This window comes from Trichechus manatus, unplaced genomic scaffold, assembly GCF_000243295.1.
Source record: "Trichechus manatus latirostris isolate Lorelei unplaced genomic scaffold, TriManLat1.0 scaffold00161, whole genome shotgun sequence".
In the NCBI taxonomy this organism is placed as follows: domain Eukaryota; kingdom Metazoa; phylum Chordata; class Mammalia; order Sirenia; family Trichechidae; genus Trichechus; species Trichechus manatus.
This window is the reverse complement of record NW_004444097.1, coordinates 4,972,389-4,999,243: the sequence shown is the minus strand read 5'-3', so window position 1 is coordinate 4,999,243 and position 26,855 is coordinate 4,972,389. Positions and strand designations below refer to the sequence as shown.

The following is a 26,855-nucleotide window of genomic DNA, read 5'->3' as shown; positions in this document are numbered from 1 at the left end:
CAACTCAAGAGAAAGTAAATTCTTTTGACAAACCAATCCAAGTTGGAAGATGAGTGGGAGCATATGTAGTCCTGAAGTAACAAGTCACTTTCATTGAAGGCAGCTTCACTGAATAAATGTACAAGTGGAATGAATAGACTGACAACAAAGCTGAAGACAGTTAGACATGAAGTTTTAATGAACTATTTCATGTCAAGATACACATTAAGAAGTCAAACCAGAGAGACCAATTTATAGATACTTTCCGAAAACTATGTTTTAGGGTAATCATAGAAATTATCAGGGCTGATCAACATCTGGTACCCACAGGTAAGTCACAGTGGCCTATGTACATTCTAATAGATCAGTGATATATTCTGATTGTCCATGAACCACCCATACTTATCATTACATATTTTTAATATCATTCCTAGACATTATGCATTTTAGATAAAATTTTGGGTTTCTTTAGCCCTGTGTTATCTATAGGTAAAGTTGGACTATGAGAGTTATGATTTCTTGTGTCTTATTCTTACCCAAGTATACGGCAGTGGGGTAAGGGTATAAATGAAGCTACATGATAAACCTTGTATATCTTTCTGAAGTATCAGTTTTGCTTAGTGGTGCTAATTGGAAAAATTTTCATATTATGGAGTAAAATGCAAAAATCACATAAGTTTTAAGAGAAAATAGATTTTCAAGGAATTTTGTGTCTTTGGTAGACAACATTTTCATTTATTTCCTAGACCCTCATTCTCTCTTCTCTACTATTACGGGTATTTCAGTAGAAAATTGTGAGGGCCACAGCTTTAGGGTGTTTGTGGTTATAGAATTGCTTTTACTGTGAATGTAGTTGAGTCCCATAGCCAATCTTTACGTTCCTTGACACTCTAGAAAACCAGAAAAGCAAACTCTGAGAGATGGAAACTCTTAAGAGGTCATCTACAATATTTCTTCCCTTTTGTCATTAAGTTAAATTTATAGCAAACTCAAAATATTTTCAAGGTGATAATTTATATCATGACTGATTTGTGCCAAAATGTTTTAGTTCACCAATTGCATCAAAAATATCTTTTTTGTTACTTCTTTTGTTAACATTTCATACTATTTTTCATACTATTTTATTTAATTTTCCCTTCCTAATTATTGGAACCTTATGTATTTAACCTGTTTTCTCCTTCAAAGAAAGAGAGGGTTGCTCTGCTTATCTGGAAATTTTGCGCAATGCTCTCCCTTCTCAAATAAAAGGGTTTGCGTAAGAGTTGAATAAGAATTAGGATTAGAAATTTCATCATTTCTTTGCTCCTTCTGAGTCAGATCATCACGGTATAGATTAATCATTGCGTATGAAGTGAATTGCCAGAACATGGGTCAACTTTGTATGCAAATGTAAAGATCATATCTCAACAGAAAAAAAAAGGGAGCTACTAGGTAATAATCCTAATACTCTAAGAGTAAAAAAAGTGTGCTAGGTCACCTAGACTCTTGTGACAGCTCTGTACCTAACCAGCTACATGACCTTGGGTGTATCACAATCTCAGTTTCCTCATCTGTAAATGATTGGGAGGGATTAAGAATTCTAAATTTTATGTAAGTAGTGCAGATTTTATTTTCTAAAATTTGCATGATAAGTATAAAAATTAGGAGAAAAAAACAATTAAAAGCAGATGCTTCTAAAATGATTATGTTGATGACATATACTACAGGAATGGATTTACTACTAAATATCTGTTTTACTTAATTCAGCTATATGGTATAATTTGATGGTAACTGTAACTCCATGACAGAAAGTATTGATCCTAACATGGCTCATGTATCTTATATGCATATATACTATTTTGTTTTAAATTTCTGTATAATCATATTTTACCCTAACTTTTTAAAATGTAATAAGATTAGTCTCATTAAGAATTTTCTTGATATTGAAATATTGAATGATTTCAAATAAATGATTATGGACGGACACTGTGATTGGCACTAAGGAAACAAAATGAAAAACATGTATCCTCGTCCACCCTTGATATGCTCACAAGGTACTAGCCACAGAACCGTAATCTTGGAACCTAGCCTAGCAAGGTGCCCTTGAATCAGATGATAGTTCAGAACATCATTCATTGCATCTCCCCAGATTATATACGAGAAGGGCAGTTCTTTCTAGCTTCCTGCAGCCTGGTCAAATAGGTGAGCCACAGGAAAATCAAATGAATCTGTTGTTTCTGTTGACTTAGCCTTTTTGTATAACTTTCATCTATAAATGTATTGCCAGGTAATATTTATGTAAAATAAAGGGAATTCAATGAAAAATATTTTGAAATTAAAACCATAATGATTACCATACCATTCAGTTTAATTTCGATGAATATAGACCTCCTATTGGTAAGGATATAAAGCACTACCAATATCTGACAGTGGAAGAATTATGAAGTGGAAATGCATCTTTCTGATAAGCTTATTATCTGGAGCCTGACCTCTACCCTTCATGATATTCAGGCCCCAAATACCTAAATTACGCTCCATTTTGCCCACTGTGCTCTTGCCATCTACCAGGAAAGCAACTCTCAGTGCTGCCATCTTTGGGATGGCAGAGATTCCTAGAGATTAAAAAAATAACGAATTTCAAATATGCACATTTTAAAAATATGATACTTTTCTACTCATGAACTCAAATATGACTTTAAAACCTTATAAGTTATTTTATCTGCAGTGATTCACTTATGTGATCCAATTTAATTGGCAAGAGTATGTGACAAAACATTTTTCACATTTTTGCATTGTTCCCTGCAAGACACCTATTGTAAGCATTGCTGCAGGCTGTCATTTTTTGTCTGCCATCCAGGATTTGCTGGACCAAGTGCTGTGTACTAGACCTGATGTCAGTCATGACAGAGAGGGAGAACTAGCAGTTGAGCCAGACGGTTTTGTTATTCCTTTAGAATTGAAAGCATATGAAACAGATACAGCTTATTAAGATTATTTTTTATAAATAACATAAACTTAAATAACAAAACAATAAAGTTCAAATACAACTTAAAACAGAGTTTAATGCTGTAACCACAGGAAAAAAAAAAGCATGATTATTTGTGGGAAGAACATTATTAAAAGCCATAATCCCAAATATGAATTATACAAAAGATAGATTATGTTACTTGAAAAAAATGTAAAGATTTCTGAATTTTACTTTTAGGGTTTAGAAAATGTTATTTTGTGGCAAGTGAGATGAAGTACAGTATTATCATCATTATTGCTATTTTATATACAAGATTTTTAAAAACATTCTTTTAGTAATACCCTTTCAATTTGAACAACATTAAGAATTTTTTTCCTGTTAATAGAGACAAGCATGTTCTAATCCTATACTTTTGTGAAACTACCTATTTGATTCAATTCCATAATAGAATTTTTGAGAATATTCTTTTGTTTTAGAGTTTTAGTGGATTATTATTTTTTAGTAGAAAACATTTCAAATATTGCTGATCTTCCATAGTTAGTGTTGACTTGATTATCTGACAAATCATTCCAGCAGCCTTTAGGTCTGACATATATAACAAATCTGCATTATTATTATTATTATTATAGCAGCCATTTTATAAGCAGATAGAGATATTTAAATAATCATCAGATAATCAAATCTAACATACTCTTAAGGGTAAATTAATTTAAGAAAAAAAAATGACTATTACTAACACCATGATTGTACAACCAGTTTTACAATTTTTTACAACTTTTAGTTACTAAATCTGATGTTTGTGTATATTTTTCAAATCTTTCTTTAATGCAGTCTCTTAAAATAAACATAAATGCACAAGTCCAGCTTGATCAGTTTTTCAGTAGTTTTCCAGCCTTTCTTGGTTACTCAAAAAAAAAAAAAAAAAAAAAATGGAAAAGAAAAAGGAAAGGAGAGAGAGAAAACAGTCCACTTAAAGAAATCTCCCTGCTGGAACTGGTTTCTTATATACTGTATGTGATTAGGTTACTGCCATAGGAAGAAAGTGGGCTATTCTTTGTTCTTTCTTCGTTTTTTTCCCTCTTACTGGAACCCCCTTTTGATTCAATGCAACAAACATTTCTCCTCCACTGTGTGTCCACTTAGCGGATGCATATGTGTTGTAATGATTTTCCAGAATTAATTCTTTGAAGTTGCAATCTTCATTGCATTCTTTCTGTTCAAAATAACAAACAAACATTATTTTTAGAGGGGCTCAATTAAAGAGTAAGCAGGTAATATTTGGTAGAATTAAAACATACATGACTTTTTTAAAACTTCAAGTCGATTGGGCCGCATGCAGTTTATTTGATATTTAAAAAAAAAATTGCCATCGAGTTGATTCCGACTCATAGCAACTTTATAGGACAGAGTAGAACTGCCCCATAGGGTTTCAAAGGAGTGGCTGGTGGATTCAAACTGCCAACATTTTGGTTGCACCAGCCTCTTAACCACTATGCCACCAGGGCTCCTTATTTGATACAGGTATAGCGTATTTGTAAAATAAGCATCTTAAATTAAAAAAAAGATAAGATGAGATTCATTTAATTAAGCAACATGGTTTCAAATATGGTTTTTTTTTTGGCATGTTAGTTTCTACTGTTCTTTTGGTATTAGGAGCCATTTTCTCCTACTTAGCCATTCTCATATTGCTATGCGCAAGCCACTCATTCCCTAACCACTGGAAATTTGTATAGTTAGCAGAGCCTCTGCCTCCTGTACGTGTTGGACATATTTCACAACTTTTCTTTATTTACCACTGTGCTGCTTTTGACAGTGTTGGAAAGTAAAAAGTTAATTTATTTGTTCATGTATCCAACCATTTATTCATTCATTCATTCATTCAGTTAAACATAGATGTTATTATGTAGTTAGCCTGTGCCAGACATTGTGCTAGGCTGTAGGAATGCAAAGGAAAGCCAATTATGCTTTATTCTAGTAGGATGAACTGTTACATATTTTTCACTGTAAGAAAGTGGGAACAATGTCAGCGCTTACAGATCAAAGCCCGTGATTGTGAGACTGATGTTGATAAACAAACTGAACACTTCAGGATTTTGTTTTTCAAGAATTTTCATGTGAGCAGTGTGCAAATTGGATGAACTTTAACAAAAAGATCTTTAATACTGACAGGTGGAAATTTTAGATTTTAAGTATCTAAAGTATACATGGAATTTTAGAGCTGGAAACAGCCTTAGAGCTCAGCTAATCCAACTAATTTTACAGAAGAAGAAACCAAAGTCCAGACAGCTTAAGGAATTTGTCTGAGGTCACACAGAAAACATCTTTTCTTAATGCTTGAGTATAAAGCATTTTAATGAAATTATTAAATTATGTTGTTGGAGAGAAATTAATTCTATTTTTATTTTCCAGAAGGGCAAGATGCTTCTGGCCAAAATAAGTTTGAAAAATTAAGTTTAAGCTATTAATTAGCAATACCTTTGCATAGAGTTTTCCTTCCTTGTTCATTGCAAGATAGTATTCACTCTCCACCCCTTTGATTGCCACAATTCCAACTGCCACTGTCCTGATTTCCATGATATCTGCAAGGAATCACAGAAAGATACGTAAATTATTTATTCAGCTTTGAAGATTATCCAAGAATGGTCATTTGTTCTTTATTTTTGTATCAATTGGATATTGTTAAAATTATTAATGTGATTACTTACTCATCCTGAGACCCCCTACCAATATCACTTACGCACAAACACCAAAGTAGTCCTTATTAGAGAATACAAACTGTCTTTGTTTTTGTTTTGTAGAAAAAAGTTTCTAGGTTCAAATAAATAGTTTCATATTTGAATTTAGCCTTTATTCTCTAAAATTACTTTCTGAATTACTATAATAATAGTAATAATAAATTACATTTATTGAACTCATGCTACATGATAAGGATTGTTTCAGTGCTCTTATGTTTAACTCATGTAATCATCAACATAACCTATAAAACAGGTATTGTTGTTTTCCCCATTTTATAGATCAAGAAACTGAAGAACAGAGAAGTTAAGTAATTTGTCCAATTTCTCACAGCTACTAAGTGGCAGACCTGGGATTTGAACCCAGATAGTCCGGATCTTAATCATTATATAATACTATGAAAGTATACAATAAGCTAACATCTTTTCTTTTTAATTGAGCTTTATCTTAAAAAAATAATTGCTAACAATATCCCTTGAATATACTGAAATTAAATAAAAGACCAATTAAAGCAATTATCAGTGATATTAAACAGAGCCTGTTGCTGTTAGGTGCCATCAAGTCTATTTCGACTCATAGCGACCCCATGTGACAGAGTAGAACTGCCCCATAGGGTTTTCTAGGCTGTAATCTTTACAGGAGCAGATGGCTAGGTCTTTCTCCTTCGGAACTGCTGGGTGAGTTCGAACCATTGACCTTTGGGTTAGCAGCTGAGCCCTTAACCATTGTGCACAATGCCTCCTAAACAGAGCCTGTTGTTGTTAGGTGCTGTCTAGTCGGTTCCAACTCATGGCGACCCTGTGTACAACAAAATGAAACACTGCCGTGTCCTGCACCATCCTCACAATCGTTGCTATGTTTGAGCCACTGTTGCAGCCACTATGTCAGTACCTCTCATTGAGGGTCCTCCTCTTTTTCTCTGACCCTCTACTGACCAACCATGATGTCCTTCTCCGGGGATTGGTCCCTCCTGATAATATGTCTAAAGTACGTGAGACAAAGTCTTGCCATTCTCACTTCTAAGGAGCATACTGGCTGTACTTCTTCCAAGACAGATTTGTTCGTTCTTCTGGCAGTCCATGGTATATTTAGTATTCTTTGCCAACACCATAATTCAAAGGCATCAATTCTTCTTCGGTCTTCCTTGTTCATTGTCCAGCTTTCATATGCATATGAGGCAATTGAAAATACCATGGTTTGGGTCAGGCACACCTTAGTCCTCAAAGTGACATCTTTACTTTTTAACACTTTAAAGAGGTCTTTTGCAGCAGATTTGCCCAGTGAAATGTGTCTTTTGATTTCTTAACTTCTGCTTCCGTGGATTGATTATGGATACAAGTAAAATGAAATCCTTGACAACTTCAATCTTTTCTCCATTTATTATGATGTTCCTTATTGGTCCAGTTGTTAGGATTTTTGTTTTATGTTGAGGTCTAATCCATACTGAAGGCTGTAGTCTTTGATCTTCATCAGTAAGTGCTCCAAGTCCTCTTTGCTTTCAGCAGGTGAGGTTGAGTCATCTGCATATCACGTTGTTAATGGGTCTTCCTCCAATCCTGATGCCGCTTCCTTCTTCATAGAGTCCAGCTTCTCAGATTATTTGCTCAGCATACAGATTGAATAAGTATAACCCTTTCAAGACCAGTGGTGCATACAGCATCCCATCCACTTTTTATGCCTCTGGAGTTCACTGGAAAGGGAGTAGCCCAATTTCAAAAGCCTCAAGGTAGGAGCCTTTTGAAATGTGTGAAACTCAAAAATCCTGAGTGGGAGCCTCATTTTTGTGTAGATTGAGCATTGTCTTAGGTGATGCCTCCTGGGTGTGTGAATTTTCTAAACTTTTGACAGGTTTGCCTTTATTTCTGTGAGATAAGCCTCCTCACTATGTTTCCCAGTTACTGTGTTCTTGTGAGAATGTACTTACTGTGAGAATAAGCTGTTGCCTGTCTTCATTCAGCCATAGTGGCCATTTTCTCATTGTTTCCAGGTGTTACTGGCACCCTTCTTTTCTAGCTTCTGAACAGTAAATAATGCCTTCCCAATAAGGAATAAGGCATTGCAGTGGTACTTTTCAAGAGATTGGAACTCTTAAAAGTTATTCTTACCCTGCATTCAATCTTAGGACCCAATTCTTACTTCCACGTGTAGATGTTCTGCAATATTCCAGGGCAGCTGTTTCTGTCTCTTAACTGTTAGTACTGCTTTTGTTATAATGAAGAATACCTAGTAGTGGTAATTTTCCTGAGATACAAATTCCTTTAGTTTTATTTATTTGCCCTCTAAGTACTGCTTTTACAGTAATGAAAAATACATTGTAGTGGTGCTTTTCTTGAGATAACAAATCCCTTGGCTTTATTTATTTGGGCTGTAAGTACTGCTTTTGCAGTAAGGAAGAATGCATTGTACCATGTTTTGAAAAGTTGCATGAAAAATAATAAAAAGGCTAAGAAGAAGGAGGCCAGAATAAGATGTATGTGCAATCATTGCCAGGCGCCTTCATGTTTTACCTCGTTTTGCAAATTTTCAAGAAATTAAATATTTTTTTAAAAATTTTTAATAATTTTATCACTGATCCATATCAACAGGATTTATGTCATCCATGGGCCGCTGGGACATATGCAGTCCCACATAATGGGTATCAAAATCCATAACTCATAACAAAAATTCAGAATTGGTCCTTTAATCAGCATGCCTTCATTAGTGAAAACACATAGTATCAAATCACCAAAAATTCAAAGGAGAAAATAATTGGGTCTCGAAAGGGATAACAGAATAAATAATAGTAAGTAAAACAGAGCCTAGTGCCTTAAAAAAAAGATTAAGCATTGTAAACTAATAGTGAGTTGTTTTGATACTTGGAAAGACAAGTTAAAACCAAATGTTGAGTCTTATTCATATAATATTTTATAATTTTATACCTTCTTTTATTAATTTTTTAATCTTTATTAAAATTATTTTTATAAAATATGAGATCACACGAATTTTAACCTTTTGTTTTATTATATACGTCTTCCTTAAGTACTGTATTTTAATGATTCAGTCTAAATACAGTCGAATCTGAATTCTTAAAGAGTAGGAATTAAAATTCTAGTGAATTTTTTATGTAACTTGCTGTTGATTATACTTTCTACATGAAGGTACAGCCCTGAGACATTCTCTTACCCTGTGTCTAACACAATGCAAAGAAAGTTCCAGCTGAAAATTATCTGCATACATCAAGTCTTCAAAAGCTGTTCTCTGAAATATTCATTTAATTAAAGGAAAATCTCAATTTTTGACTCCATACCTTTACTTCATCCTCTTATTTATTCTTTTTGCTTCAGTTTTCCTATCTGGAGAATAAAATTGTTACCCACTTCATTGAGATTTGATGTAGCCTCACTAATATTGCTATCTATTTCACATATATGCTGCCTAGAGAAGCCATTTTCCCGATATACTATACTTAGCACTAGTCAAAACTCATCTAGTCAAGAGTTTCACAATAGCTCATCTAGAAACTGAGGTCTAAAAGAAAATGCAAACGAGTGGATATTTATATATTTAAGAAGCTTATGTGTATAAGTAACATTCACAGTAAATTTGTTCCCCAAGGTGTAAGACATATTACAACATAAATGCATCAGAATGTTAACATAATGACTCTGGTAGCACAATGATAGAGTTCAAAAACTGAGACAATATTTCAAGCAAGTTGGCCATTTATACTTGTCAACAATATTGTTGTCAACAATAGCACAATTTATTATTTAGGATGCCAGCCTTACAAACTAGGGATTATACCTTAAATGGCTTCTTTATTTTTTTCCTGTAGTTCAGTCATTCATGAATTTATCTAAACCTTTTTGCCTATTTACTATTTAATTGTGTCACCATTTGGAATGGGAAGTGAAGAACCTTGTTGTAAATTGTTATTACTTTTCAAAAAATTCTCCAACATCTTCTAGAATTTTAGATGTTCGCTAATGTTGACAATAATTCTTTGTTCTTTTTACCAACATTTACAATTTTAAAAGGTTTTAACTTTCCCATTTGAAGAATTGGTTTTTAGTGTCAACATTTAGCAGATCTATATAACTCACTGAAGCTTTATTTTCCAAATGACCACTGCATGATGTTAAAAAGAACATGCATAGGTAAAGAAATAAATTCAAAGTTTAATGGATTTTAATATAACTGAAAATATAATATATATGAAAAATTCATTGATATAGTTTCAGATTCCACATTACAACTAACCTTTAAAAAACTATCAAGTTTTGATATAATATCAGTTTCTGAAAAGGCCATTCAAATACTGTTCCCTTTTCTAATTACACATCTGTGTGAAACCAGATTTTCTTCATATATATTAATCAAAATGATATATTATGAGAGATTAATATGAAAATCTAGCTATCTTCTATTAAGCCAGAAACTAAAGAAGTATTCAAAAAATATAAAGCAATGTTACTTATCTCCTAAGTTTCTTTGTCTTAAAAAATATAGTTATTTTTCATTCTAAAAATGTTATTTGCAATAATAAAGGCAATGCCATTCTTCCCAATAATTATTTTGGAAAATATAGTTAATTTTCAGGAAAAAAATGTTATTTATGTTGACCTGTTATGGATTAGTATTGTTTGTAAATAAATTAATAAAGAAATATTTTCAAAATTGCCTCAGTTTAAATTTCTAACATAGTAAACATCAGTAGTTATAACCCATATAAACAAAAGCTCTTTGGCGTTCCTCACTTTTTTAATAGTGTAAAGCGGGTTTTTAAAAGTTTAAAACAGCTTTTCTAAGTTAATTCCATTTCTCCTGGTCTGTTTAGTTGCAACTTGACTGTTCTTTGTAAATTGTGCCCTTATATTTGTGAGTTGAATATCTTTGGCTATTCTGTAGCCGTCTATCTACGTGGATTTAAAAAAGAAACTCTGTGACACATGCATACAGAAATGTTCAATGTGCTCCAAAATGTCTGCAGAATTTCATAATGATATTTAAATATATCAAGTTACAGATTATATTAAATTATGTAAGTAAATAGTAAACTATTTAAAACAGATGTGTTTGATCAACTTGCTTACTAGTTGAATGTTGGTATGATTTTAATTAAAGAATAAAACTAAGATATGTATTTATATTGCTATGATTTTTATACACTGACACAATTACAAAAATAGCAAAGAATTCTGCTAAATAAATGTTATTTTTGATATCAAAATCCTGCATCTTAGTACCATATTTTTTACATGTTCTGCGTGTAAGTGTTCTTCAGTCCCTCCCTCCCTTTTGAATGCAGGAATCCCCTTTCCAAAGCTTTCCCTCAATCAGAGCTGTTTTAAGATCTTCACAGCCCCTTTTCCTATCCCAGCTCAAGGCGACTCCATGTGTGTCAGAGTAGAACTGTGCTCCATAGGGTTTTTAATGGCTGACTTTTCCAAAGTAGATCACCAGGACTTTCTTTGAGGCACATCTGGGTAGTGTCAAACTTCCAACCTTTTGGTTAGCAGCAGAACGTGTTAACCTTTTGCACCACCTGGGGACTCCTCTTAGGCCCTAAGTACTGTTCTTTCCTGAGATCCTATCCTACGCAGATCAAACATATTTTAAAATCCAAATTTCTCCCTAGATACACTATTTTATAAATATTTTAAAGTTTTGTGTAATTTTTCTTTTGAAATTGTTTAGCCTAAAGTAACTCACCAAATTTATCATTAGCTATAAATTTTCTGTTAATATTCTGCATTCTTGAGAATTCTTGCAAAGTAAAAAAATATTACCAACTTTTTTTTAAATGCTATGAAAAAAATACTGATAAATTTAATAAATAATGAAGTTGGCATGATGTTATGTTTTATATGCTAAATATTTGCTAATCCCTATTTTTCATTTTCTTTTCAAATTTTACCACCAATATCTTATTTTAAAATATATTTCACAGGTTTAAAACATATTTGGAAGCCCTTAAAAATGTCATATGCTCTAGGCTTTGTGCCTGATAAAATGCCACTGCCCTTAACCCTGAAATCTTTTCAAAGGACTACCTTGGTTCCTTTTCACTAGCCCCAGATTTCTTAAACATATAGCCTAAATCTGATTGCTTTTCCTCAACTTAAATCCTGCATCCTAAATTCTAATCTCTTTATTGACTTTCTCTCTTCAAAGTTATCAGCGCTCCTAGTTGCCAAATCCAGTTTTTCAAAGGTAGTAATTTTTTTCTGTGCGTCTTTTCACACTCTTGACTTTAATTCTATTCCTAATCCCTGCTGTTTCATTAACCCTACCCTACCTTGATGCATTGATTTACTCAAAATTGATGAATTTTTGTGTAGGCACAGATATGGAGATCTTTGCTTTGATAACTTATTCCATTGATTTGATGATTAAACGGTCTTTTCTCTGTCCCAATGTCTGAAATACATATTTTATAGTTTGAATTTTAAATATATATGTTAAATTCATCTAGAATTAATTTTCGTATATGGCGTGAGGTAAGACTCTAAAGTGATGTTTTATTCCTGCGAATAGCTAACTAGTTTTTACAACATTATTTTTTAAATATTGCATTCCTTCTTTTAACTGATTAGTGATGCCTCCTTTTTACCTTACATGCCGATCTTGTTTTGTCCCATTGATTTGTTTGTCTGTTTAGTACATACCCACATTAATTTATTGTAGGTAACTAAATCTGAAGCAGCTCATTACATTTATAGATACTTCTGAGTATAGTTGTTACTAACTGATCTCAGATATGTCCTTTCAAGCTTTGCAGAATAAATAGAGACTTTTTTCACATAATAATCCTTCAAAGAGATGATTGATCATGTCCCCCTTCAGGAAAAGCATCCATACTTTCTTCAGCCCTGCCTCAAATGACATGGATTTCAAACTCTTCACCAGTTATATTTTATTTTCTTAAAACCAGTTTCTCATCAAGAATTGAACCAATATAGATATAGATTGCCTAAGACAGAATATTTTTCATTATGTCCCTTGATATGGACTACAAATTTATTTCACAGTAATACAATCTCACCATCTTCCTTAAGAATATTTTTAATTTCATTATTTTGAGATTTGTATTTAAAAAAGTATGCTTGTCAAAAAGAAATTTTATTTTAGATTCGTGTATTTTTCAAGGTTGTATTATAAAGTTTATTTAAATATGATAAATTGTTTTTATATATAAAGACTAATGTCAACTATTCCATCTTAACAAATGATTTCTTCATTGTCTTTAACTATAAAATAAAAAAGCGTTATTTTTCAACAAATGAATTTCAAAATGACTTTATGTTGTATTTGTAGAATTGAAAGTATATAAAAATGTAAATTGAAAAATGTCATAGCATCAAAGATGACAAAACATGCTTTCCTGCCCTGAGCTGATTATTACAATCCTTCTGTTCTATGCTTTTAAAAATTAACTCATTTATTTTTACATTTTCATTTAGTTTCTAAATGATGAGTGAAGTGGTTTCATTTTACTACTCGCAAACACTGCTTCACAAGTAAAATATTGTAGGTGTAAACAGTTGTTATGCCCCCCAAAAAGTAAGGCCAACTCTAATATGATTATTAAAATATTTTCTGAAATGTTCAGTATTATTTAACAAATATTTATTAAGTGTTTACTATTGCCAAGCCCCACTTTAGGCACTGGGACTTTACTAACCTGGAGAAGATCATCTAAAAGTAAATTGTGGAATTATCTTTATTATCTAAATTTATATTTAACTCAGTCTCCTTTATGCTGTTGTTAATCAACAACTCATTAAGATTTTAAATTTATAACACATGATGGTGAATAAATGTTTTTAAATCTGTATAATAGTGAAAACCATCATGATTCGATTAAATTACAAGAGGATGAGTTAACTAAGTTATGAACAAATTTATCTCATGAGGAAGCAGTTAAACACAGGCTTGACACAGCTTACTATGAGGACTGGGGTCTTCCTCACATAGTGTATCAACATGTAAAGGAGAGCCAGGGAAGATTCATCAAGATGACTAAATGCCGACGTTCAGCATGAATGTGGGAATGAATGACAGCACCAGAAGAAACATCGGATATATCTCTAATGACACTGAAATTCTGAATAGGAAAGTGAAAGACATGAGAGCACAGGTGCTGGTTTTATTTCTTCTTCTAGTTTAACCTCATGACTTTGGATGTGAAAAAAAGCTATGCAAGTACTACATAAATCCCTCTAAATCACTGCAGACAGTGAACACCTGGCTATTAACCATAGTCTTGAAAATAAGATTTGCCTTTCTGGATGATGGCTTAGAATAAACAAAAAAATGGGCTCCTGGATTTCTGCATGCATTTTATGAAGAATGTGTTTGACGGGAAAATGAAATTGAGGGCACATCGGTTAAGAGTGGGTTTGACTTAAACAAAATCATGTATTTCTCCATCCAATAAACATCTGAAAGTGCGACAACTCTTCTCCACAAACACCTGCTCCCATGTTCCATTCAGCTCGCTGTTCCACAGTTACTTTGTTCCCACAATCCAAGGCAGAATTCATATTCCAGGCAGGAAGATGAAATAAAGGAAAAAAGTAGAAGCAAAGGGCTCCTAATGGCTATGTCTTATGTAAGATTTCTGGAAGTTGCCATAGAACACTTCACTTACATCACATCAGCCAGAACTTGGTAACATGGCCACACATAGCTGCAAGGAAGACTGGGAGATGTAGTGCTTATTATGAACAGCCAGTTAAAAATTCTATTGCTGTGGAAAAAGGGGAGATTGGAAATTGGGGAACAAATAGCAGACTTTGCTCAGAAAGTTGGGAAGAAAAGTGCCTGCATTATTGAATAAATGGACAACACAGTGTTAATTTTCTGTGGTTGTCAGGTGCCATCGAGTCCCTTCTGGCACATAGCCACCCTGTGTACAAAAGAACAAAACGTTGCCCAGTCCTGCACCATCCTCACAATTGTTGTTATGCTTGAGCCCATTGTTGCAGCCACTGTGTCAGTTCATCTCGTTAAGGGTCTTCCTCTTTTTCCCTGACCCTCTACCAAGCATGATGTCCTTCTCCAGGGACTGATCCCTCTTGATAATGTCCAAAGTATGTGAAACATAGTCTTACCGTCCTTGCTTCTAAGAAGCATTCTGGTTGTACTTCTTACAAGACAGATTTGTTAGTTCTTTTGGCAGTCCATGGTATTTTCAATATTCTTCTCCAACACCATAATTCAAAGGCATCAATTCTTCTATCTTCCCTCTTCATTGTCCAGCTTTCACATGCATGTGAGGCGATTGAAAACACCATGGCTTGGGTCAGGCACACCTTAGACTTCAAAGTGACATCTTTGCTTTTCAACACTTTAAAGAGGTCTTTTGCACCACATTTGCCCAATGCAATGCATCTTTTGATTTTTTGACTGCTGCTCCCATGGGTGTTGATTGTGGATCCAAGTAAAATGAAATCCTTGACAACTTCAATCTTTTCTCCCTTTATCATGATATTGCTTAATTATTGGTTCAGTTGTAAAGATTTTTGTTTTCTTTATGTTGAAGTGTAATCCATACTGAAGGCTGTGGTCTTTGATCTTCGTCAGTAAGTGCTTCAAGTCCTCTTCACTTTCAGCAAGCACGGGTGTTTCATCTGCATATCACAGGTTGTTAATGAGTCTTCCTCCAATCCTGCTGCCACTTTCTTCTTCATATAGTCCAGCTTCTTCGATTATTTGCTCAGCATACAGATTGAATAGGTATGGTGAAAGGCTACAACGCTGATGCACACCTTTCCTGACTTTAAACCACGCAGTATCCCCTTGTTCTGTTCGAACAACTGCACCTTGATCTGTGTACAGGTACCTCATGAGCACAGTAAGTGTTCCAGGATCCCATTCTTCACAATATTATCTATAATTTGTTATGATCCACACAGTCGAATGCCTTAGCATAGTCAATAAAATACAAGTACACATCTTTCTGGTATTCTTTGCTTTCAGCCAAGATCCAGCTGACATCAGAAATGATATTCCTGGTTCCACATCCTCTTATAAATCCAGCTTGAATTTCAGGTAGTTCCCTGTCAATATACTGCTGCAGCCACTTTTGAATAATCTTCAGCAAAATTTTACTGGCGTGTGATATTAATGATTTTGTTTGATAACTTACACATTTGGTTGGATCAACTTTCTTGGGAAGAAGCATAAATATAGATCTCTTCGAGTTAGTTGGCCAGGTATCCGTCTTCCAAATTTCTTGGCATAGACAAGTGAGAATTTCCAGCACTGCATCCGTTTGATAACACATCTCAATTGGTATTTTGTCAATTCCTGGAGCCTTGTTTCTCGCCAATGCATTCAGTGCAGCTTGGACTCTTCCTTCAATACCGTCAGTTCCTGCTGATATGCTACCTCCTGAAATGGTTGAACATCAACCAATTATTTTTGATATAGTGACTCTGTGTATTTCTTCCATCTTCTTTTGATGCTTCCTGCGTCATTTAATCTTCTAGGAAGTGGTATATAATACTGAAATGCCAATTAATGTCAAACCCGGCTTCTTTCAGCAAATATGATAATATGCAAATACTCAATGTACACTTTGCACCGATGATCTAAATTATTTCAATTACGTTTATTCATTCTTCTTGCTATGCCCATTTTTTTCAACTTTTTGGCCCGTAAGTAATGGATATTGAAGCTAAGGCATCAGGAGTTGGGAAGTCATGGATCATTTCGAATCTGGATGACTGTGAGAGTAAGAGAATTAGAAAAGCTAAAGGGATACTATTTTTATTGGGGTGGGGGTGATAATGTGTTTCATGTCACATTTGTTGAGTCTGAGGTGATGACAGGTTTCTGTATCCTGTTCCTAAATGTAACATAAGCAAATCACTTTGTGATCTAAATCTACAATGTATTTCTAGGTGTGCTAGATGTATATGTTTAACAGAATTGTTTGTTAGCAATAAAAAAGAATCCTGCGTATCACCAAAAATTTTTTTAAAAAATCTGAAGATATCCTACTTTTAAAAGTATAGTGATGCTAGTTTTTTTCAATTTTTCAAATATTAATATTTACTTAGTGTGCCTAGTGCTGCAAGTGTTAAAGAGAAATATCTGTAGGTGTCACTAAGTATCTTCACATGTGCTCCCCTTACTTCCCTCTTTAATCTACCAACTATAATCACATCCTGAAATTTCATCATTTTCCATGCTCTGATCACAGAACCTGGGTCCTCAAAAGAGGAATCAAAATCAAAATGTGCCAATTTGACTAGGGTTGCTTGCTTAACTTTACTAGCAGGAATGCTAAACTTTACTAGCTTAAACTTTACTAGCAAGAATGATATTTTAAAATGTATTGAAGTATCATTATTGTTTCTATCTAGTGTCTTCCTCAGTTAAAAAGACGGAATCATTGAACTCCTTATTGTACTGTGAAAAGTGAAAATTCTTTGGTTTAATGTGAATGTATAGCTGTCCAGTTCTCTTTCCTTATCATCATTTGTCATTTTAAATTTGCTTATTATTATCACTTCTTAGAGTCTTAAAATACTGTAAGATAATGGCAATATATTTCATCCAGTAGCTTCTCAAATTATTGCTATTAATCAGTTTTAAAGACATAGCTTAGCTGTGACAACAGCTTGGTAATTAAAATTAGCTCATTCACTGATGCTAGTAGTTGTTGCAAATGAGGTCCTTGGATACTTTTGGTCTGCTTCTTAGTAAATTCAGAGTATTTAAGTAAATAATTTCTTGACTTATGACATCCTATAATTTAATCCATAATAAGCCACTGTTTTGACCATAGGTTTAGAAAAAAAGCTGTTTCTCCTCTTCAGACTCTAAGAAAGAGAATGAAGATGGTTGTGTATTAATTAAAAAACAAAATGATTTTTAAGATGGTTTATTAGTCATTTATTTTCTCGTGAACAACATATATGGGATTTCTATCAGGAACCAAATTTTATCAAAATGTCAAAATTATATAATATGTATTAATTTAAGAATATGTGCCTGCCAGTGTTTTGTTTTGAAGTGTCCACCTGAACCCTAAGCAGGTGAACTGTAGTGATGTATGCGTGTTATCCAAAATCAACTTCCTTAGAAGTTGTAATGAAACAAATAAACAATAGATTAGGAGCATTTAGGCTGAAATAAATTTGTTCCATCAACAAAGCAGAGTGCCTGCTTAACATAGAAAGCAAATCTGTTTTTCAGACTAGTGTTGGGTTAAGACCATTAGGTGGATATGTTGTGCACATGCTGACTTTGCTGCCTGGAGGGAATGATACAGTGTTTGGATTAGGAAAGAAGTGCGTTCACTTTCTCTCATGTCTTTATGGACTTTCACCTGAAAAAGATGACACAAAAGACTTTGCGGTGGTATATAGTGGCCTCTAAAAGGCTAAATACAGAACCTGCTCTGAGCTTCTCTTTTCCATTATACCCTAAAATCTATTAGTGTTAGATAACACAATCAAAATATCACCTTACCCTACAAAAGCATGTCCTATAACTGTTAAATAGGTCTAAGGTAGAACCTTGAGATACACTAAAAGAAATTACAAAACTAATCAAATCAAAGCTAGCAAGAAAGAAACACAAATAAATGAATTATTAACGAAAATTTAAGTGTAATTCCCATCAAACTATTATGAACAGTTCCATATGATTGCATAATTGCTGGTATCAAATATAACAGAAAAATCCTGCAACAAGAGAACTGATTCCACACCATCATCATCGTTGGAGAATAAATCACCATACCAAAACCAAACCCATTGCCATCAAGTCAATTCCAACTCACAGCAACTCTATAGGACAGAGTAGTACTGCCCCATAGGGTTTGCAAGGATCGGCCGGTGGATTCAAACTGCTGACCTATTGGTTAACAGCCAGGCTCTTAACCACTGCACCACCAGGGCTCCAGATCAGTTATACTTCTAATCAATGCTATGTCTATTTTATAATGATGTCAGAAACGTTTAAGTGTCTTGTTGGGTTAGATAAAAAGAATCATGTCACCCATTCAGGGATTTATATTGAAAATAAGATATTAGAAAATCTTTAAAAAAAATACATCAACATATGGTACAGTGATGGCAGTGTTTTCTATTTAAAGAATTTAAGGTGCAGCAGCTTGTTTCAGCAGGGTTACAACTATGTCAGAATCAGAAGCAAATGATTCAGTTGTGCAATATATAGGATAATTCCAATGGTATATTACTAAAGAATGTCATGCAAACATCATTCAACTAATTGTACAGACTTATTTCTAATTTATTGACCTTTTCTTATCATTTATGGTTTCATTAATAATATCATTTATTATTATTAATATCACATGCAAGTAAAATTTTGCTGAAGTAATTCAAAAACGGTCGTAGCATATATTGATAGAAATTCAAGCTGGATTCAGAAGAGGACGTGGAACGAGGGATATCGTTACTGATGTCAGATGAATCTCGGCTGAATGCAGAGAATACCAGAAAGATGTTTACCAGTATTTTATTGACTATGCAAAGGCATTTGACTGTGTAGATCATAACAAATTATGGATAACATTGCGAAGAATGAGAATTCCAGAACACTTAATTGTGCTCATGCAGAACCTGTACATAAACAAAGAGGCAGTCGTTCGAACAGAACAAGGGGTTACTGCATGGTTTAAAATCAGGAAAGATGTGTGTCAGGGCTGTATCCTTTCACCATACTTATTCAATCTGTACGCTGAGCAGATGCTCTGAGAAGCTGAACTATATGAAGAAAAACAGCATCAGGATTGGAGGAAGACATTAATAACCTGAAATATGCAGATGACACAACCTTGCTTGCTGAAACTGAAGAGGACTTGAAGCACTTACTGATAAAGATCATAGACTACAGCCTTCAGTGTGAATCACACCTCAACATAAAGAAAACAAAAATCCTCACAACTGCACCAATAAGGAACGTCATGATACATGGAGAAAAGATTGTCAAGGATTTCATTTTACTTGGATCCACAATCAATGCTCATGCAAGCAGCAGTCAAGAAATCAAATGACATTGTTTTGGGCAAATCTGCTGCAAAAGACTTCTTTAAAGTATTAAAAAGCAAAGATGTCACTTTGAGGACTAAGGTGCACCTGACCCAAGCCATAGTATTTTCAGTCGCCTTATACGCATGTGAAAGCTGGACAATGAACAAGGAAGACTGAAGAAAAATTGATGCCTTTGAATTATGGTGTTGATGAAGAATATTGAATATACCATGGACTGCCAGAAGAACAAACATATCTGTCTTGGGAGAGGTACAACCAGAATGCTCCTTAGACGCGAGGATGGCAAGACTTCATCTCATGTACTTTGGGCATGTTATCAGGAGGGACCAGTCCCTGGAGAAGGATATCATGCTTGGTAAAGTAGAGGGTCAGCGAAAAAGAGGAAGACCCTCAATGAGATAGATTGACACAGTGGCTGCAATAGTGGGCTCAAACACAGCAAGGATTGTTAAGATGGCACAGGACCGGGTAGTGTTTCATTCTGTTGTACCTAGGGTCACAATGAGTCAGAAGCGACTTGATGGCACCTAACAACAACAACATGACCTCTTTGGAACACAAGGGGCCTAGTTTTTCCCTTTGAGCTTGGGAAGGCCTATTCCCTGAATCAGACAGGAGAAAATACTTTTTATTTACCCTGTAATCTGTATAGGTTCTAAAATTTTATTCCAAAAGAATTCTTTGATCAGATAATCTATTTACAGATGGTAAATACACCACTTTGCTATTTTCTCAAAATGGCTCCAAAATTATCAGAATAGGTACAGGTACTATAATCCCAAAATACGTGAGATAAATATCAGATTTTTATATGAGATGAAAATAATTGATATAATCTCTTCCCACTGCCTAGAAAAATCTCTCCCATTTTCTAGATTTTCCTAAAGTTTAAAATGTCTTCAATTGGAAATCAAAATTTCATTACACAGGATTAGATACAAGGTTCAAAATACAAATATACCTAGCAAAGGTAATACATAAACATAAATTCATACTACGATATAAGTGACTGAATCTTCTCTGAGAGCAGAATTTGATAGAACTAGAAGGAAGTGAGCACCAGGGCATCTAGAGTGAAAATGAAAAGGAGACAAAGTCATAAAAGGAAAAGTCATGGAAACTCTCATGACCGTTTTGTTTACGGCTAGCTCTAGGAGTCAAGGCATTGGTTGCTAGAAGTCTTCTAATTCATGGAGAAACCATCTTAGATGGTAAACTATGCACTCACCTCATCCCTCTAAGCTGTTAATACACCCTGTGAAATTTTGCTGCCTGGTTGACATGTAGTGTGATCATTTTTCTTTCCCTCTTCAACTTGTATGTATATGTTCTGCCATTATATGTTCTGCCACTCAGGCAACAAGATAATTTTAAACATTTAGTTTCAGAGCATGCTGGTCAATAGCATTAAGAGAAATTAAAGCATGATTTAAAGCCGTTTTGGCCGTTGGCTCTGTTAGGAATTTTTAGGCAGACATTCTTTGCTAGCAGTCTAAATGATGAGTTCTGATGCAGAGTCATATTTTTCACAGAAATTAAAGTGAAAGGAAAAAAGAGGAAGAAATAAAAACATCAGAGTTTACAGAGGAAGATATATAAAATATTAAAAATGAGTTCAAGAAACCCCAAAGCTCTTATCAGAAACCATTATATTTGCTCTTTTTATGTTACCAACTATGTATCCAGTACTTCTCTTCCTAATCCAATGCCATCACTTTAGTACAGGCCTTCACTATCTTGCACCTGATGCGCATTATCTTGCGTATCAACTATTATAATAGTTTCTTAACTAGACCCCTGCCTCCAGCCTCTCTAATTTTATCTTTACCGTTTATGTATCTGTAAGGATGTTATCAAGGTTACTCTTCTCCAAAATTTTTAAAGGTGCTCCCTGTTAAAAAAACAAAACCAAACCTCTTTTGCCTGGAATTCAAAGCCCTCCAAAATGTAGCTACTTTTACAATTTTCTTCCATTTTTCTGCAACTTACTTGAGTGTTTGACTTCAAACAAACTGATTTACTCATTGTCTTCCTCTCCCATACAGAGTGCCATGCACTTTCCCTGCCTACCAGTTCACATAATTACATAAAATTTTCTATTCCCAAAAGCCTCATGAACTGGCTGAATGGAATCACTTGATGAGCTCTAAAAGAATTTCAAATTTGAAGGTCCCGTTCCTCAGAGAGTAGGTCTGAGTTGAGGCTTGGGAATCAGAATTTTAAATGCTTCCACATAATAGTTCGTCTCAGATTGTATTTCATGATGCCAACTCAAAAAGTTTGAGAGAACTCCAAACAGCCCTACTTTTCTAACCAATTATGGGTTTTTCTTTTCTGGTTTTGGCTAAACCTCTCTTGAACCTATTTATTTTTTAGCATGTATCACTTATATAAATAATAACTTCCATATGTTTCCTCTTTGCTATGTAATATAGCACATCTATTTATCTGTCTTGCCTCTAGCACTTTCAGACTTTAAGAAGTGCACACCAGTTCTAATATTTCATGAGTTGATTAGCAAGTTTCTGTTCTTCTTATCCACATTGTTATAATTTTGAATGTAAGCCACCTTAATGTTCACCTTAATAAACATTTGTTATTCTTGATGAGAATTCAACATTTTTTAGCCTATGTCATGTATGTCTTACATCATTCATTCCTCCAAATTCTCCAAATTCCAGAATGTTCCAATTGTACTGCAGTCTTTATTAATGCTAAGCAACGAGAACTGCATCTGTGTTCCAGATGTAGGTATACCACGTTGTTTACATAGAGATATTATAATATGTTCTGTTTTGTGTCTTACATTCTTCCTCATGATGCCCAGTACTTTACTGGCTACAACTGCACATTAAGATAATATCTTCATGGAAACATCCAAAGTGATTTCTTGGTGCCTCTTCTGTGAAGACAATTTTTCAGAGTACTTTATCTTATAAACATAAATTTATTCCAAGCTATATTATATCAAAACTCATCGGCCATTTTTCTACCTATCTATATACAAATGTTTTCTCTTCCAGAATTTTATCATTAACTTATCATTTCACTAATTTAAAGAAGTTTAGCATAATCTGCAAATTTGGAATTTTCACTATACATTCTTACTTTTAAACAGGGCTTTGAACTGGTTCCTTCTGGTTTGAACCCCTGCTGAGAATTTGCATTTCTAACAAGTTCCCTGCTGAGAATTTGCATTTCCACCCCCAGATATACTGAATCAGAATCTACATTTTAACAGGATCCGTAGGTAATTCTTATGTATAACTTCTGGCAACTTGTTAGAAATGCAAATTCTCAGCAGAGGTTCAAACCAGAATGAACCAGTTCAAAACCTGTTTTTAAATAATTTCTAAAATAGTCAACTAACTTGGGTTATTGTACTAATCCCTGAAAAATCTCATTGTTAAACATTTTCATTCAAAAAATTCATTCAGACTAACACCTTATTTGTTCATTTTTCTTTAACCAGTAATTCTTAGGATGATGGACAATGGGTGGATGGGGGCAGGCATTGTTGGGCAAAGAACATCCTTCTGGGAAAGAGTGTCAGAATCGTGGGAGGCTTTTTTCAAGCAACACATATTCCATTAAGATTGTGATGAGCCCCCTCACCCAACCCGGGAAAGCCATCCCCTGCCCACAACCCACCCCTCATTAGACTTATCACAGCAGTTAGCCAATATGCTAACGTTGTTGTTAGGTGCCGTCAAGTAGCGACTTACAGCGACCTCACGCACAATGGAACGAAACATTGCCCAGTCCTGCACCATCTTAGCAGAAGTGTTACTAATAGAAGTATCCTCTATACAACATATATTTGGGGGTGGGTACTAATTAACAACCTATTCTAAGCCAGGAGCCCTGACGGCCCAGTGGTTGAGAGCTATGGCTGCTAACCAAAAGGTCGATGGTTCGAATCCACCAGCCACTCCTTGGAAACCCTATGGGGCAGTTCTACTCTGTACTATAGGTTTGCTATGAGTCGCTGTGAGTCTGAATCAACTTGACAGCAATGAGTTTGGTTTTTGGATATTCTAAGCTAGGTTTTTAAAAGTATTTCACTTCCCTGATACAAAGGATCAGCTTTGTCTTTAAAATCATGATACCAAAAAATAAAAAAAAAACAACCCATTGCCATCGAGTTGATTCCAATTCATAGTGACTCTATAGGATAGAATAGAACCGTCCCCATAGGGTTTCCAAGGCTGTAATCTTTATGGAAGCAGGCTGCCACATCTTTCTTCCATGGAGCAGCTGGTGGGTTTGAACCACTGACCTTTCAGTTAGCAGCCAAGCACTTAACCACTGCGCCATGGGCTCCTTAGGATCATGATAGTAATTCCTTTTTAAAAATAATCGTTTCTAGAACCACATCAAAAGCATTTTGAAGGTCTAAAAAATGATGTTTGCATGCTTATTTCCTCAAACAGCTTTAGTAAGTAGGTATAATTTTCTCCTTACAAAAACTTTCTTACCCCTTCCTCAATATCATGAGTCCTTCATATCAACATAGTGAGATAGGGCAAATCAGGCAGAAGGAGCTGTATGAGAAAGGCACAGAAATGTAAAAACACTGGTATTTTTTGGTTAGTTTGTGTGTTTAGAGCATATACAAGGTGAACTGCTAGGAGATGAGACAGGAAATACAGGCAAGGTCAAGATCATGAAGGATCTTATCTGGTTGGTTGAATTTGGATTTTTGTCCTGTAGGGGGTGGGGAAAGACCCATGGTGGCACAGTGGTTAAGTACTTGGCTGAAAGGTTGGTGGTTCAAGCTCACCAGCTGCTCCATGAGAGAAAGGTGTTGCAGTCTGTTTCCATAAGGATTGCCCTGTGCCCTATACTCTGCCCTACAGGGTAGCTATGAGTCAGAATAGACTTGATGGTAACTTTTTTTTGTTTAAGGGGTTGGGGAGCTCCTGATAGGGTTAGAAAGATGTCTCTAGCAGCAGTGTGGGAGACGGATTGGCAAGAGACAAGACCAGTGAAGAGATGATAGCGCTGGTCTAAGCAAGAGCTGATGAAGTCCTGCTCCAAGGCATGGGTAGTGGGAAAGGATATTTGTTTTCTCTAATAGTTTATATTTGCTTAAATGGTTAATACAGATCTTCAATCCTATTCTGAGTGATTTAAGACACAGCCTTTTAAAAGACCTCAAAGTATTCTTGATTCTTAGAGAATCTTATAATGATATATCTACCACTGCACAGTTCCAATATACCAAAACTGAATGTAGTAATGCCTAAATGAGGCCCTAAAGAAGAAAATGTTCATATTTATTTTGAATGTAAAATTAAGTGTACAGTTTATCAGTAATCTTCTAGAATATGGTCATCCTCGCTGTATATTCTATTCTGATATTTCATTTGTTTTTCTTTCAAAGTTGTATTTTAACTTAACTGAGATCACAGTAAGTTAGATGGAGGAAGTATCAGTCATTAAAATCTGCGAGCAAAGGTAGATCAGCTTTCCTCCTGGTGAGAGCCACTGTGACCTGCTCTTACTCTCCTACCCTATGCTTTCCAGTTCTGTGCCATTAAGAGTGGATTTTGCAAATAAAGCAGGAGACATAAAGTTAAAACAAAAAGATTAGAGAGTTGGAAACTATATTTGACCAGGCTGGAGAAGAGAATTTTGAGACTGAATTATAGATATTTCTGGATAAAGGCTTGTTCTCTATCTAGCCAGTGTAAAGAAAGAATATTGTGGAACAACCCCATATTAAGAAATCTTATCTCAGTACATCTAAATATATATATTAGGACTTACTATTCCTCTTGAAAAATACTATATTTTGGAAGGATTTGCTGCAAGAGATTTTAAATAATGGGATCCTTTTTAGTGCATCCATGTGTGAGTAAGGTACATAAAAGCAATAATCAATTTTTCAAAGCTACATCTATTACACAAATCAGGGTACTCTAATAACCACATACAGATAATGAGCTCCCAAGTGTTTAATTTGAAATTAAAACAATACAATAATTAAATTAATGTAAGAAAATTTAACTTTAATTTCCTGTGATGTCCATTCTATGCTTTAATCTAGTATCAAAATGTTTCCTCAAAATTTGGGAGTGCCCTTACTTTTTTTTATGCCCTGATCAAGTGCATACTGTACCTGCACTATCTATATATGTAGTGCACAAATTGCTCTAGCCAGTGTGTCTGTAGGGATCAGCTTCATGTGACTAAGTTAAACAGAAGTGTCTGGTTCTTTCATGGAGATAGACAGCAAAGGCTAGCAGTAAGTGTGGAGAAGTGCCAGAGCACGGAATATGTAGTTTCTCAGATCAGCTAAAGTCTGCATTAAAAAAAAAAAATGCCCGTTTTAGCTTTGATAATGACCAAGAGGTGTATCTATTTAATGGTTTTCAAATCTAAATAAAATTAATCAAAGTTGTTGACTGTGTGCTTGCCCTGTGTCTAGTATTATACATAGATACGTTGTGCAGCACATGAGGAACAAAAAAATAAATTAATAAATAAGTTGCAAGCTCTCTATCCTTAAGAAACTAATTGTCTTTTGGAAAGATTAACACCTACAGTTAGCTCACATCACAAGGAAGACTCTAAGTAGAAAATAGTTAAGTTCAATCAGGCAGGACTTCTGAGAACGGGACGGTCTTAAAGAGTCCATCAGGATGAGCAATATTTGAGCCCAAGAGGAACAGAGTAGGAGAAAATCACCTAAGAAAAATGTCAGTAGTGGGGTGAAGGGGAAGTGTGTTCAGGGAAAGGCTGGCCTCTCTAGATGAACATCACTCCTCCTTTGTGGTCCACATAGATGCCAGCTATCAACACTGGATTTTGACATAGTGGAATTTGGCTTGGGCAGTGTTCCTTTAAAACACAAACACAAAATAAAACTCTCTCCTTTGATATTTGCCTCACATACAAAGACCACACAGATTTCACCTCTAATATGTCTTTGCTCAGAGTAGAAAATCATATTGCCAAGACAGAGATGCTGCACAGTTTTTACATGTACCAAAGGGGTTTCTGAATTGTTTAATCACTAACATACATGACTGGTATCTATCGTTTTCAGACGATAATGTACAATGTGTGGGGGTTAAAATATTTGTTTTCTGACTTGCCTGTTGCTAGAACATTTTTGGAATTCACTAATACTCCCACTTCAAATATTTGGTAGTGATCGCCTGGACTATGAAGAA

The 26,855-nt window shown here is 34.6% G+C and overlaps 2 protein-coding genes across 2 annotated transcripts in view; one reads left to right on the top strand and one right to left on the bottom strand.

Annotated features, from left to right (window-relative positions):
• The window catches only part of FAM227B (family with sequence similarity 227 member B), a 270,859-nt gene that overhangs the window by 113,489 nt on the left and 130,515 nt on the right, over nt 1-26,855 (top strand). The gene's annotated exons all lie outside the window — the stretch shown is intronic.
• FGF7 (fibroblast growth factor 7) overlaps nt 2,995-26,855 on the bottom strand; it is a 68,146-nt gene continuing 44,285 nt past the window's right edge. Inside the window, exons 3-4 of the mRNA XM_004386305.2 lie at nt 5,402-5,505; nt 2,995-4,139 (exon numbers count right to left, since the gene is read on the bottom strand). Of these exons, the coding sequence (XP_004386362.1) occupies nt 3,945-4,139; nt 5,402-5,505 (299 nt within the window). The 3' untranslated portion in view covers nt 2,995-3,944. The remainder of the gene's footprint in view (nt 4,140-5,401; nt 5,506-26,855) is intronic.